Raw genomic sequence first — 15,444 nt, forward strand, 5'->3', positions numbered from 1 at the left:
ATGCAAACTTGTAAATCCTCCTTTTGATGCAATTCCTATGGGTGGAGTTTGCTTTACAGCTAAAGTTAGCTGTTTAAACTTGTATTGAACAAGTCAAAAACTGTTGGAATGTAATCTATGCTAAATAATCCTTTAATAAGAGGAGAAATGGACTGTGTGTGAGAAGGGTACACACCATTTCCTCTAACTGCACTTGAATCTGCCGGTGGACCTCTGCCATCTGGAAAAGCACGTCCCCTGCAGAGAAGAGGGACAGACGTCCGTTAAGAGAGAGGACAACAGGAAACGGACTCATAATCATGTGATTCAAGTGAGAAAAAAAAAAAAATGTAGTAAGGTTAAAGAGACTGATCGAGTTAGGGTGGAGTAGGCAAGAAAGAAAGATAGATTTATAGAGGGAGAGAAGCAAGATAAGTCCCAACGTGCATTATAACCATGCCATCGCACTGAACACACACCACAGACGGGCAAACATGGGGACAATGACACGGTCAAAAGACATTAAACACTGAGACAGAGACATGAACGACAGGATGAAAGGGTGGAGAACAAACAAAGACACTCGGATGAGCAAAAATACAAAGCATTTCAAAACAGGGTTTGAACATTTCAGTGTATAGGAAAGGAATATTTCACCACAAAATGAAAATTCTGTCATTATTTACTCACCATATGCTGTTATTTTTTCTGTGGAAAGCTATCATATGACTTCAGAAGACTATAGCGCTTTTAATGGTGGTTTTTGGGGGAAATTTGACAGGCATGCTCACTTTGAACTACTGTTTTATGGAAAAGATTATTTTGTGTGAGTGTGTGTGTGTGTGTGTGTGTGTGTGTGTGTGTGTGTGTGTGTGTGTGTGTGTGTGTGTGTGTGTGTGTGTGTGTGTGTGTGTGTGTGTGTGTGTGTGTGTGTGTGTGTGTTCCGCAGAGAAAAATAACAGCATATGGGTTTGGTTGGGAATGACATGAATGTCAGTAAATACTGACAGGATTTACATTTGAGTGAAGTGTTCCTTTAAACAAAACCAAAGAACTCTTGACTGTAAATCAGAAATCAGTTTAATTTGTCTTTTCAAAAAAAGAAAAGTTTAATTTGTCTTTTTTTTTTTTTTTTTTTAGTGCTTCTCCTTCAGGATGACTGTCAGAATGTTGTGAAACTTATTGCAGAAGAGTAAAGAAAACAGGAAAAAAAAAAAAAAGAAACAAAGAGAGGCCATGCAGCTGGTGGAAGTTGTTTTAATATACCTACATGCTGCTGCTTCTGAATATGCAATGCATTGTGAAGAAAGGAACAGACAGTGAGCAGAGCACAGAGAAGACCTTTGAAAAGAACACACAGCAATGGAAGACAACAGCGAGCCGGCCTGACCTCCGCCCATCTCGGCACGCCAGCCTAAAGTTAGGTGGTACAGAACGTCTCTAAGCATGGTGCAAAGCGGATTTAGTGTTTGCGCATGCTTGAACACTTTGGACTGAGTATAACACGCATCGGATCTCCGGTCGCTTGTTTACACCACATACACATGATTGAAGAGCTCTCGCTGAAGAGTACAAGCATTGGGCTCAGAAAAGCAGTCTGTTGTTTGCTCCTGGAGAGATTAATGATGACCAGTTCGGCCAAAAATTTAAGTAGGTCATCATTCATTCATCTTCATCATGTCCCAAACCTGTTTTCCTTCCATGGAAAACAAAAGGAGATGTTTAGCCGAATGTTTATGCTGCTCTTTTCCATACAACAAAAGCAGAAAGTGGTCAGGGCTGTCAAGCTCTAAAAAGCGGGAACGTACTACTGGTTGAACAATATGGATTTTTTTGATGGCTGATACCACTATCTTTGAGAGCTGGGAGGCTGATGGTCGATGTGAAGCCGACGTGTTGCACTGCGTGAGGCAAATGGTGGTCACACCAGATACTGATACTGTTTTCGGACCCCCCCCCCGGACCCCCGCAATACAGTAAAACTGCACATTTTAGAGTGGCCTTTTATTGTGGCCAGCCTAAGGCACACCTGTGCAATAATCCTGCTATCTAATCAGCATTTTGATATGCCACATCTGTGAGGTGGATGGATTATCTCAGCAAAGAAGAAGTGCTCACTTACACAGATTTAGACAGATTTGTGAACAATATTTGAGAGAAACATCAAACTATTTAAAGTTAGAAAATAAGACGTTTCGGTTAAATTTAGGCAGCACTTTATTTGACAGTCCTGTTCCCCATGTACATACTTGCTATAGTAACTACAATAACTGAGTAATAACTACATACTAACCCTGAACCTACTCCTAAACCTATCCTTTACCCATGTAGTTATCTTATATTACCCAGTACTTTCTACTGTAAGTTCACAGTAAGTACATGTAAGTGCACCTAGTGTAAAATAAAGTGCAACTGAAATTTATATGTATTTTACTCAACATTTACTAAATTAAAAATAATTTGGAAATTAATCAATATGGAAAAGATAAACATGCAAAACAAATAAAAAAAACTGTTAAAAACGAGAATAAATGGGAAGTAAACACTGTAACCAATAGTACACTCAGTAAGTCTGTGCGCACTGGGAATCATATTTTCTCAAATAAAAGACCAGTAATGCTAAATTTACATACAATACACAGTGAATATGAAATTAATATGGCATAGTGGCCAACTGGATATAGTGCAGCACAGGTTGAAATCAAGGATATAAAGTTGCTAATAGACAAAACTGTTAGACAAAGACATTAAACGAATGAAGGCTCCCGAATGGGCGCTGTCAAAATAAAAGTCATGGTAATAAAAGTCTAACACTTATTGGGCAAACAGAAACACTTTTTATCCAATGCAAAAAAAAAAAAAAAAAAAAAGCCAAATATCAACCTTTGACAACTAGTAATTAAGGCACATCCTAATTTTGCAGAGCTACTGGATCAACATATTTTGTTGATAATGGAACAACATTCCTGTCCGAAAATGTTGTCCTATCCCTTACCCTTAAACCTAACCCTACACCTAACTTATTCCTAAATTCAGAGGGAAATTATAGGTGAATGTAGAAGCACCTAACCCTGGCTGTAAGCCTAAACTTGACATTTTAAACTTGACATGTTCCAGGAACATGTTAAACTTGGTGAAACTATTACTTGGTAAACTACTACTTTAATAACACAAAATTGTTCTTTCCTTCATTTATTAATTATCATTCCATTTCTCGAATGTAAGAAAATGCTAAATAATTCACACACTTCCATTCTCATCATAAGAAGCTTATTGGAAACATTACTTTAACAGTGATGATAAATCAGAGGACAATCAAATCACAAGAGTGAAACCGGTAACTATGTGGGCGGTTGATGTGTGATGCTTTTTATCTGTCCTGGGCATAAATGCTGTTAATAAAATGGTGGGTAACATTTTACAATATTCCTTCATTAACATTAGGCATCTACTTACAATGATCAGTTTCACAGCATTATTAATGTGGGTGAATGTACTTATGGGGATTTATAAAACTTAATATTAAAAATGAACTAGTATATAACGTTAATAAATGTTGTGAAATTAATATTGTTTCTCTTAGTTCATGTGAACTATATTTCGCATTAAAGGCAGAGTATGTAAGTTTCACCACTAGAGGTCGCTTATTCAAAACAATGACAAAGATGAGACAGTGATGGAGTGTGGAATCATGGGAGTTGCCGTGTTCACCTCTACGACAGTTTTCTTTATGGGTTTAACTGAACCCACAGCAAACAATAATTGTGGTCCATCACAATTTAATATTATTTTGGTTTATAATAGTTGTTTAAACTGTTGGCATGCATTTTTATACCCTTTATATATAAGAGTTTATATATAAACCCTCCCAAACATGGGACGTGGTGATGTTTTTTTTTGTTTTTTTGTGGCTTTTTGATCCCAAGACTCAACTAATCTCTGCAATTCACCATCTGTGATCATTGGAGAGTCACTGAAACTCTCCTCCTCACCGTACATTAAGACAATATAGACACACGTCCTCTTCCTGGAAGATTTGTAACATCTTTAGTTGATTGGAACTTCTTAATTATTGCCTTGATGGTGGAAATGGGGATTTTCAATTCTTTAGCTATTTTCTTACAGCCACTTTCTATTTTGTGAAGCTCAACAATTTTTTGCTGCACATCAGAACTATATTCTTTGGTTTTACTCATTGTGATGGATGATTAAGGACATTTGGCCTTTATGTTTTCTCATATTTAAACTCCTGTGAAACAAGAAGTCATAACTAGACAATTTCATGTCCCTAGTCACCCTGGTGTGCTAAAAATGTACATATTAATAGGAATATACTTCAGAGAGATTTTACTCATTAAAAATTCTAGGGGTGCCATTAATTTTAGTGGCCATTATTTTGGCCATTTTATTTTATTTAAAGATCAAAAGTATAAACAATGCAGAATTATTTTAACAGCCATATTTGATCGTATTTACTAGGGGTGATTCTGACCACAACTGTATTTACCTTTTATCTTGAAAATATATTTAATTTAAGACAATGTTATTACAAAATATTCCATCAAGGCTAGTCTGTCTGTCTGTATATATATATGTATATGTATATATATATATATATGTATATGTATATATATATATATATATATATATATATATGTGTGTGTGTGTGTGTGTATGTGTGTATGTGTGTGTGTGTGTGTGTGTGTGTATATATGTGTGTATGTATGCATGCATGCATGTGTGTATGTGTGTATATACATACATATATACACATATATGTGTGGGTGTGTATATATATGTTTATCAACCCTTAAATTTTTTCATGAGATCATGTCAAATCAATTCATGACATGTAAAACAACAACAACTTTAATTCACCAAAATCCATATCCAAGTGAGTGGACAGTATCTATGAACTGCATTTTAAAAATATTTTTGAATAAATCAATAGATACTATGAAAAAAATTAAAATCAGTACAACACTGACTGAGACTCCAAAATGTTGCTATGGTTACCAGCACATCATGTTCAGGAGTGACTCATGTATTTCATACTCACCTAACAATGATTTAGAGGATTAAATCCTGCATTTAAATGCGACTCCCAAAACAAACTCAACAGTGTGCATGTGGCCACAAAGACACACCCGAACCTTCCTTCCCGATACGTTACAGGAAAAGCTTCTTCCTCAATCCACTTTTAGATCATTTATTCAAACAGATGAAAAATCTGATTTGGTTTGGCTCGAGTCAAAAAGAAACTTGATTCGAGGCAGTTACCGAATTAATACGAGTAAAAAATATTGAAATTGATTCCAGACCATTGGTCTGGTATGTTGTTAAAGATGTGCAATGACGTTTTACAGCAAAAACACACACTAACAGCCTTTCAGAAAACTTGACTCGGCTTTGATGTGTCTGACAGGAGCTCTTTGCATGCAGGTACTCTAAGCTCTTTTAAAAACGGACGTGTGACATCCGCATTCCTTCTGCTTTATGCATGACTGACACACGGCAACAAGCGGTCACGGTCACTGCAGAGAGCTCGACATGGAAAACCTCCACACACACACACACACACACACACACACACACCTCACATCACAGCCAGCGGAGAACAATAGACACCCGTCAGTTATTCAGCAGGTTCTCTTGGGGGAAATCTGGTGGTTGCATTACATGACATTGATTTTGCAGAAAAAAACAACCATCAAATAAAAACTAAAACAAAATACATAACATAAAACAGTGAGGTTTGTGAAAACATTTAAAAAAATAAATAAAGTCATATTAACAATATTATTAATAATAACATTTATTATGATTACCGTATTAATTAATATCAATATATATTATATTTCTATTACTAATATATTTATATATTTAATCTCAATATATTTATTTAATATCAATATATTTCTATTACTAATTCTACCACCACTACTACTACTACTACTACTACTACAAATAATAATAATAATAATAATAATAATAATAATAATAATAAATAATAAATACACATACAATATTTATGATGCTGATTATTATGATGGTGATCATTGATTTTTATTAGAATTATCATTAGTATCAATATTAAGAGAAATAAAACTAATATATATTAGAAAATGGTAATAAAATATGACAAGAACTTAAGAGTTATATCAGTTGACATTTCACTGGTTTTGGCCATCGTTCTGTTAGCCGGTCTCACAAATGAGTTAGGTTGAATGGCTGTCGGCTGTTAAATGTAAGTACACAATTAGATAATACCAGTTTAGGTCAACCAATTACCAGCAATGCTTAATTTTGTTCAGTCTGTGGTATAAAAAGGTCGCATTAGCAATTAAAGCAAAAACACTTTTTTGACAAAATATGGTCTCTCTCTCTCTCTCTCTCTCTCTCTCTCTCTCTCTCTCTCTCTCTCTCTCTCTCTCTCTCTCTCTCTCTCTCTCTCTCTCTCTCTCTCTCTCTCTCTCTCTCTCTCTCTCTCTCTCTCTCTCTCTCTCTCATTACTATCAATAATACAAATACTAATAATACTAATTTAGGTGATTTTAAAACTATATATAATAATAATAATAATAATTATTATTATTATAATAATAATAATGATTATTATTATTATTATTATTATTATAATAATATTACTACAACATCTACTACTACTACTACTACTAATAAATTATAAATCTAAATAAAATATTTATGATGATGAATTTTATTATTATAATTATCATTACCATCATCATTAAGAATTCAAATTCTATGATAATAACACTAATAATTATTATTTTATTATTAATAATAATAATAATAATAATAATAATAATAATAATATTTATTATTATTGCAATGATTGATTTTGCCATTTTTTATGATTTTGCCAAAAGTAGTGAAATAAAACAGTGAAATGTATTTTTTTTATTTTTATTATTATTAGGACAGCTTATAAAATAAGACATTTAAAACTCTCCTTCTCTGTCGCAACTAGCAGAGAACAACAGATACCTGTCAGTCAGTAGAGCAGGTTGTCTTGGGAAAGTCTGTGCCTGTAGTCTTGCATGTCTCTACTCGGAGAGAAAAATGTGTGTGTGTGAGAAAAAAACACAACATTTGGATTGAGTCCATCTAACCAAATAAGTCGCCGCAAACGTCCTGTCCCCGCCTCACCTCACCGGCTCTATGCAAACATTTATGTTAGAACATCTGAAGCGCAGGAGTGTCATCATCATTTATGAAACTAACGCAGGTAGCGGAGAGACGCGGCAGCCGCAGGCAAACCCGACAGGCCGGACCAGTTTGGGAAGAGGAGAACAAGTGAATCACTGACAATGGTCAAGTGTGGATCGCTGCAGGGTGTCATGGAAACAGTCGAAACGTTGAGGCTTCCAGCCAAACAGAGATTCTGAAGAACAAAATGGAGGACTTTGTTTATCAGCTTAACATAGAGATGCGTAGCCTCCTTTGTCTTTTTGTATAGAAAGCAGATTACATCACTCCCCGTGGTGCAGCTTCTGACAAAACACATGTATCCCATGGTGCACTGGTGCATCTAGTACATCAAATAGTACTTAGTTGTGTCATACAGTATTGTGCATGCATGCGGTGACTTTAATCACTGGAAACTGTCAAGTGGCTGTATTGTTGTTGGTGTAGTGGGCGCTCATACTCTAATGTTATTGGTGGACTGCGCTACAATGAAAAATCTGATCACAAATGAGATGTGTTGTCAATTAAAATAAGAAGTCGTATTATTTTGACAAGTTTTCTTGCTGTTAAAAGTGTACATTATGCAAGTGTTTGTATATCAATTGCAGCAGTGCATTATACATCATGTACACGATGAACGATTATCAACGTACGAATTCAACTCACAGAATGGCGACAATTCATGGTTTTCCACACGTTTTCCCAATTCATAGACAAAGACAAATCATATAGAACAGAAAAAAAATAGCTGCTGGTATTCTGTAATACGATATATTGCGGAAATGACCATGCTTGATAGTTACCGTGGACACCTCAAAATACAGTAAATAATTCTAGATACTTTATATTATAAATTATTGTTCTTTTCCATCAACTGTTTCCATCACTACGCAACTTTCTTTCTGACACCCACTTGTCATGGAGAAAAAAAGTGAAACAGTATTTAAATGTTTTCAAACAACCAATCAGATTTTTGTATTAGCTACTATTGTGTGTATCAAACAACATCAAATATTTAAAGATGACATTTTCAAACATTTGTTTACACCAATACATTTTTACATTTGAATCTGAACTAAAACATGCCATCCCAGAAAAGATATCTAAATATTGGTTGAAAATGTTCTGATTCTTGATAATTGGTCTTTATAATTGTGTACTTTTGCACTTTCATTTGTTGGAATCATTTGTTTGCTTCATACAATTTTTACTGTGTATTGTTTTATTGTATTTAAATGATCAAGGTTATCTTTGTTATTTTGAAAAAAAAAGTTGTTAAACTCATTAATAAGAAGTTTAATTATCTTTTTTAGCTTGTGCCTGTAATGTAATTCAATACCATGATGAAGTTTCAGTAATTATCGTGATATGAAAATGTTATACTGTCATGGTAACATTAACTCCTCCAGTTTTCCTTCACTTCACCAAGGTACCTGACAGGAGACAGATCATGTGTGATTAAATGTATTCATTTCTATTGGTAGTTGCCACATGGTATTGCTGCTGATTTGCTTAAGTGCCCCTATTATGTTTTGTTTTCCCGGATATTACCTGTCTATTATAGCTGTTTGTGAATGTAAAATGTGATCACTTCCTATTCGAACCTACATACATTTTTTATTTATTTTTTCATAATGGTATGGTCTTTATTGGCTGCTCATGAACAACGTTGACTTTGTCCTTCAAACAGAGTAGTTGTAGCTGAGGCCTGTAGGAGTTTACATGTCGAGAAGACGCTGTTTTTTGTGCTGCGAAAGCAAATCCACTTTGCTTCACTTCAAAAGGACGAGGACTCACGCTGGAATTAATACGGTAAAACCAATGCCATCATTACTGTTCATATAACAGTACAGTATACAGGAGTTGAGGAAGCTTTGGTGCTGAAATTCAGATATGGTAATGGCGTTTCATTTCCGACTGTAATGAAACGCCGTGTTGTAAGCGGTAGACCAATCACAACAAACTGGTCTATCTGACCAATCAGAACAGAGTAGACCAATCAAAACAGACTGGGTCATCTGACCAATCAGAGCAGACCAGACCAATTACGACAGACTGAGCCATCTGACCAATCAGAGCAGACCAGACCAATTACGACAGACTGAGCCATCTGACCAATCAGAGCAGAGTAGACCAATCACAACAGACTAGGCCATCTGACCAATCAGAGCAGAGTAGACCAATCACAACAGACTAGGCCATCTGACCAATCAGAGCAGAGTAGACCAATCACAACAGACCAATCACAACAGACTGGGTCATCTGACAAATCAGAGCAGAGTAGACCAATCACGACAGACTGGGTCATCGGACCAATCAGAGCAGAGTAGACAAATCACAACAGGTTGGGTCATCTGACCAATCAGAGCAGAGTAAACAAATCACAACAGACTGAGCCATCTGACCAATCAGAGCAAAGTAGACCAATCACAACAGGCTGGGTCATCTGACCAATCAGAGCAGAGTAGACAAATCACAACAGACTGAGCCATCTGACCAATCAGAGCAGAGTAGACCAATCACAACAGGCTGGGTCATCTGACCAATCAGAGCAGAGTAGACAAATCACAACAGACTGGGCCATCTGACCAATCAGAGCAGACCAGACCAATCACGACAGACTGGGTCATCTGACCAATCAGAGCAGACCAGACCAATCACGACAGACTGGGTCATCTGACCAATCAGAGCAGAGTAGGCTCTTGGAAAGGAGGGGTTTAGAGAGACTGAATCCTTCATCGAACCGTTTCAGACACTGTGAGAAAGGGGTTGATGCTATAATGTATGAGACATTAAAATGTTTTTCAACTTTGGATGCATGTAAACCTATTGTAGGAGAAAATTAGAAACATTTAAAATAGAATAGGGGCACTTTAAACATTTCTCAACCATTTTTTCACTAAACAATTGCCAATTCTTTGTTTCTGCAAACCGCAGCATGTGTGAATGTCCGGCATCTTGCATCTGCAGTAATGATGCATAATCATTGCTGAGCCCACATTGCTGCAATTTGCACACTAAACCGACAAGCATGAACAAAATATAGAGAAATAGGCATTATAAATCTTCTTATCAGCACAATCTTTTTGCGATGGAGAGTTTTATGAAGCCGAACACAAACATCACATTATTTTCTGCACACAGCTGCAGTTCTTTCATGCAGCATGAGCCTGTTGTTGCGGTTATGCTGCTGCTAAGCTCACATCAGGGGTGTCCAAATCCTGCTCCTGAAGGCCCACCGTCCTGCAGAGTTCAGCTCCAGTCCTAATTAAAACACACCTGAACCAGCTCCAGGTCTCCAGGATCCTGGGAAACTTCCAGGCTGGTGTGTTGGAGACAAACTCTGCAGGAAGGCGGACCTGCAGGAGCAGGATTGAAGATGTGTGAAACAGACCAACAACAATTGTAGTGAACATGGGGAAGTCTTATTCATTTGAACTTATCTGTTTGTTTGGGTGATTCATTTCGATTAACTAATTAAAAAAAAATGATTCACAGAATCACAGTCATCATTACTAGTGCTACCAGAAGATTTATTGTAGCCAAAATATATATTTAGCAACAAAATGGCATTTTCCCTGCAGTTATACAAGTCAGAGAGCTATTCATTTGCTTTGTATAAATATATATAAGTTTGAAGCAGTGATTTTATTTGATCTGTGCTAGATAAACATAATTCATTTATAAAAATCATGTGACCTGATAGATTTATCATTATTTGCTTGTCTAGTTTCAAATGTACTTAGCTAGAAGACCTCTGATTGGCCATTGTGTTGACGAGCTCAACATGTCTCTGATTGGCCACTGTGTTGACACGCTCAACATATATGTCTCTGATTTGCCACTGTATTGACGCGCTCAACATATATGTCTCTTATTGGCCACTGTGTTGATGCGCTCAACATATATGTCTCTGATTGGCTATTGTGTTGATGTGCTCAACATACATGTCTCTGATTGGCCATTGTGTTGACGCGCTCAACATATATGTCTCTGATTGGCCATTGTGTTGACACGCTCAACATATATGTCTCTGATTGGCCATTGTGTTGACACGCTCAACATATATGTCTCTGATTGGCCATTGTGTTGACACGCTCAACATATATGTCTCTGATTGGCCATTGTGTTGATGGGCTCAACATATATGTCTCTGATTGTCCATTGTGTTGACACGCTCAACATATATGTCTCTGATTGGCCATTGTGTTGACGCGCTCAACATATGTCTCTTATTGGCCACTGCGTTGATGCGCTCAACATATATGTCTCTGATTGGCCATTGTGTTGAAGGGCTCAACATATATGTCTCTGATTGGCCACTGTGTTGAAGGGCTCAACATATATGTCTGATTGGCCATTGTGTTGACGCGCTCAACATATATGTCTCTGATTGGCCATTGTGTTGATTTGCTCAACATATATGTCTCTGATTGGCCACTGTATTGAAGCGCTCAACGTATATGTCTCTGATTGTCCACTGTGTTGACGTGCTCAACAAATATGTCTGTGATTGGCTACAATGATCACCAATGACATCTTTGACGCTCTTCACAGAGCGCTTACAGAGATAGACATGGGAGCGTTTAAAAGCAGGCGTCTAATATCCCGAATATTGGATCCGCTGATAGACTTTTGACAACTCTAGTTAGTAGTAAAACAGCTTATAGCGTAACAATGAAATGCTACAGCACTGAAGCAATGGCCTTTAAAATGCGCTTTGCGGCAATGTGTTCCTGTCAGGACACATTTGAGGTCATCTGAATCAATGTGCTCTACACCGAACATGGCACAACATGGCAGGAAAAGGTTTCTTCTAAGAACAGATTGATTTGGAAAATGAGTGTATGGCTATATAAAGTCACTGGATTTCTTTGTCGTAGTTCAGGAATATTCTCTCATTTCCAGCAGGTGTATATTCTTCTGCCTAATGGTAACCTCATATTAGCCCTATCATAGTCGTTTCAGCTGAGGAGCACAGCCTGTGCCGAGAGGATCCCTCACACTTGCCCTTCACTGCCAAATCTGCCAAAAGCTGCAGTTTGGGATTGTAAGCAGCGCCCCTGTCAGCTCTAATGGCTACATTCACATACTGTGTTGTCTGTCAGGATTACAGACTCTCTCATCTCCACCACGTTCTTTTCCCTCTTTTTCCTCATCCTCAAATTCTGTAGCTTCTTAATGGCGAACAAAGCTGAAAACACACAGATGCTCACTCACGCAAACCCTTGAAAAACCACAGGAATTGTATGTGCAGTTATTTATTTATTTTTGTTAATGTTGGGAACATTTTGTATGTAATGGTGCTTTAACCATGGTACTGAATGATTATTGTATTTATATACCATGGCACTCCACAGTAAAAAAAAGATTTGGTCCCACTATGTCTTTAAATACTATGTAATAACATTCAAATTATTAGTAAATTAATAGCAATAAGTACATTGTGCCTGATAATGATTTTCTGTTAATGCAACTACTGTACATAGTTAAAGACATAATATAAAGTGGGACCAAAAATTTCTAAATGTAAAGTAAACAGATCTTCCATAAATCCCAATGTATTTATTCTTATATAATGCTATATTTGCTGGAAACACCAAGAAGAATTTAGAAATGCTGTAGTATTTGTTTCTAAAGTTTTATTTCTACCTTCAGATTTGAGCTTTTACTCTCGTCTATACAGTACATTAATGCTGGCTGGTTTGCTGGCTTCAGCTAAACTGTCTTGGAGAATTCAGTGATTTGTGTCTTTGAACAGTGCTGAAACTGTCCTATATGCTGAGGTGAAGAAGCCATGACAGTGGAGGGATTTTATTGGGTCAATAGGGCAGGATCTCTGGCCTGACATGGCCTGTCTCCAGCTATTTATATGATTAAACTGCTCTTCTCTTTGAGCAGTTCAGTTTTGCTAAGGGTTATGCGAGAGCGCACGCGCACACACACCTCCTCGAACAAGGAAAAATGTAGGGCGGGACTTGATTTTGTCCATGGGGAACTGATTGGATGGTTGTGGTTTGCTATTGGTGGATCTCATGTGAGTGACAGGTTGACCCCGCCCTCACGCCAGTAAACACATCATCAGAGAAGAGAAGACGCTGCAAGAGGAAGGATAAGTTATTTTGACTTGTTTTGGGACATGGAGCCATTCTAATCAAATAGAAAAGTTATTTTAGATTGTAATATTATTTGACAATATTAGGTTTTACTGCATTTTCTATCAAATAAATTAATTATTTTGCGTATATAATTAAGCCTCTTGAGTTTCAGCCACTACTGATGTGTACCCTGAACTCTTATTTCTAAAAGAAAAAAATCATGTTTTTCATGACATGACCTCTAAGAGAAGTGAGGGGTCTGAAGACAAAAAGATCATGATAGTTAAAAAAAGCAAGCAAGCAAGATAAAGAAAGGATATATTATAATAACAGCAATTGAGAGGAAGCCATCTCTGTAATAAAGCACTACAGGATGAAAAGCAGAAAGCCTCTAATTTCATGGGGCTGCAGAAGCTTATTAACTATTCCAGCTCTGAACTCTATAAAAGCCATGCCAGACGCAACATACATACACAAGGCTTTCATGGATCAAGACACGGCACATATATGCCAAGACAGCAAATCAAGGGCAAGGTGAGGGGAGTGTGTGGGCCCTCGTTCTCCCAGCATGCAGTGCAGCTCTCAGAAATAGAGCAGGAGAAAGTAGGGCTCCTGGGACTGAGGCACAGGGCTAATAAAAGAGCTCCGCTGCTCTCATTCCGACAGGCCCAGGTGAATGACGAGAGAGAGAGAGAGAGAGAGAGAGAGAGAGAGAGAGAGAGAGAGAGAGAGAGAGAGGTTGTCAGAAGTTATCATAGGACTCTGTCTATATTACATTAAAAGGAGTGATTGCACAAAACACTTTCCCTCCTAAACAAATAACACTACTCCTAGGCTTACTAGCATTTACTAGCGCCATTAGCCCGTTTTCTGTCTGATACATGACATATGAACATCAAAAAGATGAATTACAATCACTTTTTCAATGCTATGACCCACTGGCATTACAGTGAATGGGAGAAATCTGTAATGATAAATATAGCGGCCCTAATAAAATAAGTCCGCCTTCTTAATACACAGTACATGAAAAGACTCCAAACAAATCTGACCAATCGGAGCAGAGAAGACCAATGACAACAGACTGGGTCATCTGACCAATCAGAGCAGAGTAGACCAATGACAACAGACTGGGTCATCTGAGCAATCAGAGCAGAGTAGACCAATGACAACAGACTGGGCCATCTGACCAATCAGAGCAGAGTAGACCAATGACAACAGACTGGGCCATCTGACCAATCAGAGCAGAGTAGACCAATGACAACAGACTGGGTCATCTGACCAATCAGAGCAGAGTAGACCAATCACAACAGACTGGGTCATCTGACCAATCAGAGCAGAGTAGACCAATCACAACAGACTGGGTCATCTGACCAATCAGAGCAGAGTAGACCAATCACAACAGACTGGGTCATCTGACCAATCAGAGCAGAGTAGACCGGGACTGAACAAACACAAACGGTACACTTTAGACCTTTGGCCCATCGGACGCCTTTTAGCCAATCAGAACTTTAACTGCCAGAATTAATATTCATGAGCTGTATGATACCATTCATGAATCTGAACATAAATCCCTCTGTAAAACCCTTTATAATATAAGATATGAAGAAAAGGTTGGTGAATGCAAGTCTTACTGAAGTAGAGATTTATGGCTCAGTAGAGGAGAAAAAACTCACTGTGAGATAAAGGCCTTTAAAGATATCCATTGTAATTTAAATCTACAGACGCAAATAGATAAAGCGTAATAAAATAAACACTTAACTGTGTATTTTTGGATGTTTTCTTCCCACTAGTCTAAAAGTAGTAGTTCTGGGGGCAAAATAGCCCATCTCAAAATTGACCAGTGCATGAAAAACAGCAATTTGCCTGTTATGTATTGCCTTAAATATGTTGTAGAAATTTAAGTCTGGCAAACAGTTTTAGTTCAATATTTCCTCATTTAATTAGATAGGAGCTGTACTTGCATTACTCAAAACAATTCTCAAACTGAGGTAAATCACAGGCCACCTTTGCGGATCTCTGAGGAACAAAATGTGTCACTGAGTTCTTTCTGCATCAACATCTCTTAACTAATTCACTGGCCACTCAACCTAAACCACTGAGGGAAGTGCTTCAGACCAGAGAGGAAATTAAAACGGCATATCACCACATCATTTGCCGC

General features: G+C 37.4%; 1 protein-coding gene across 8 annotated transcripts in view; it reads right to left on the minus strand.

The window, feature by feature from the left end:
* baiap2a (BAR/IMD domain containing adaptor protein 2a) overlaps window positions 1-15,444 on the minus strand; it is a 102,284-nt gene that overhangs the window by 39,522 nt on the left and 47,318 nt on the right. For 7 of the 8 annotated variants that reach the window (XR_014628586.1, XM_084418169.1, XM_084418173.1 and 4 more), the window contains exon 4: window positions 176-237. Coding sequence is in view for 7 of the 8 variants with exons in the window: in XM_084418169.1 (XP_084274295.1) it covers window positions 176-237 (62 nt within the window). In the remaining variant the exon portion in view is untranslated. Of the gene's footprint in view, window positions 1-175; window positions 238-669; window positions 699-15,444 lie in introns of those variants that run through there. The other variant, XM_084418175.1, reaches the window with a different exon arrangement.

This window comes from Rutilus rutilus (assembly GCF_951802725.1).
Source record: "Rutilus rutilus genome assembly, chromosome: 1".
Taxonomy (NCBI): Eukaryota; Metazoa; Chordata; class Actinopteri; order Cypriniformes; family Leuciscidae; genus Rutilus; species Rutilus rutilus.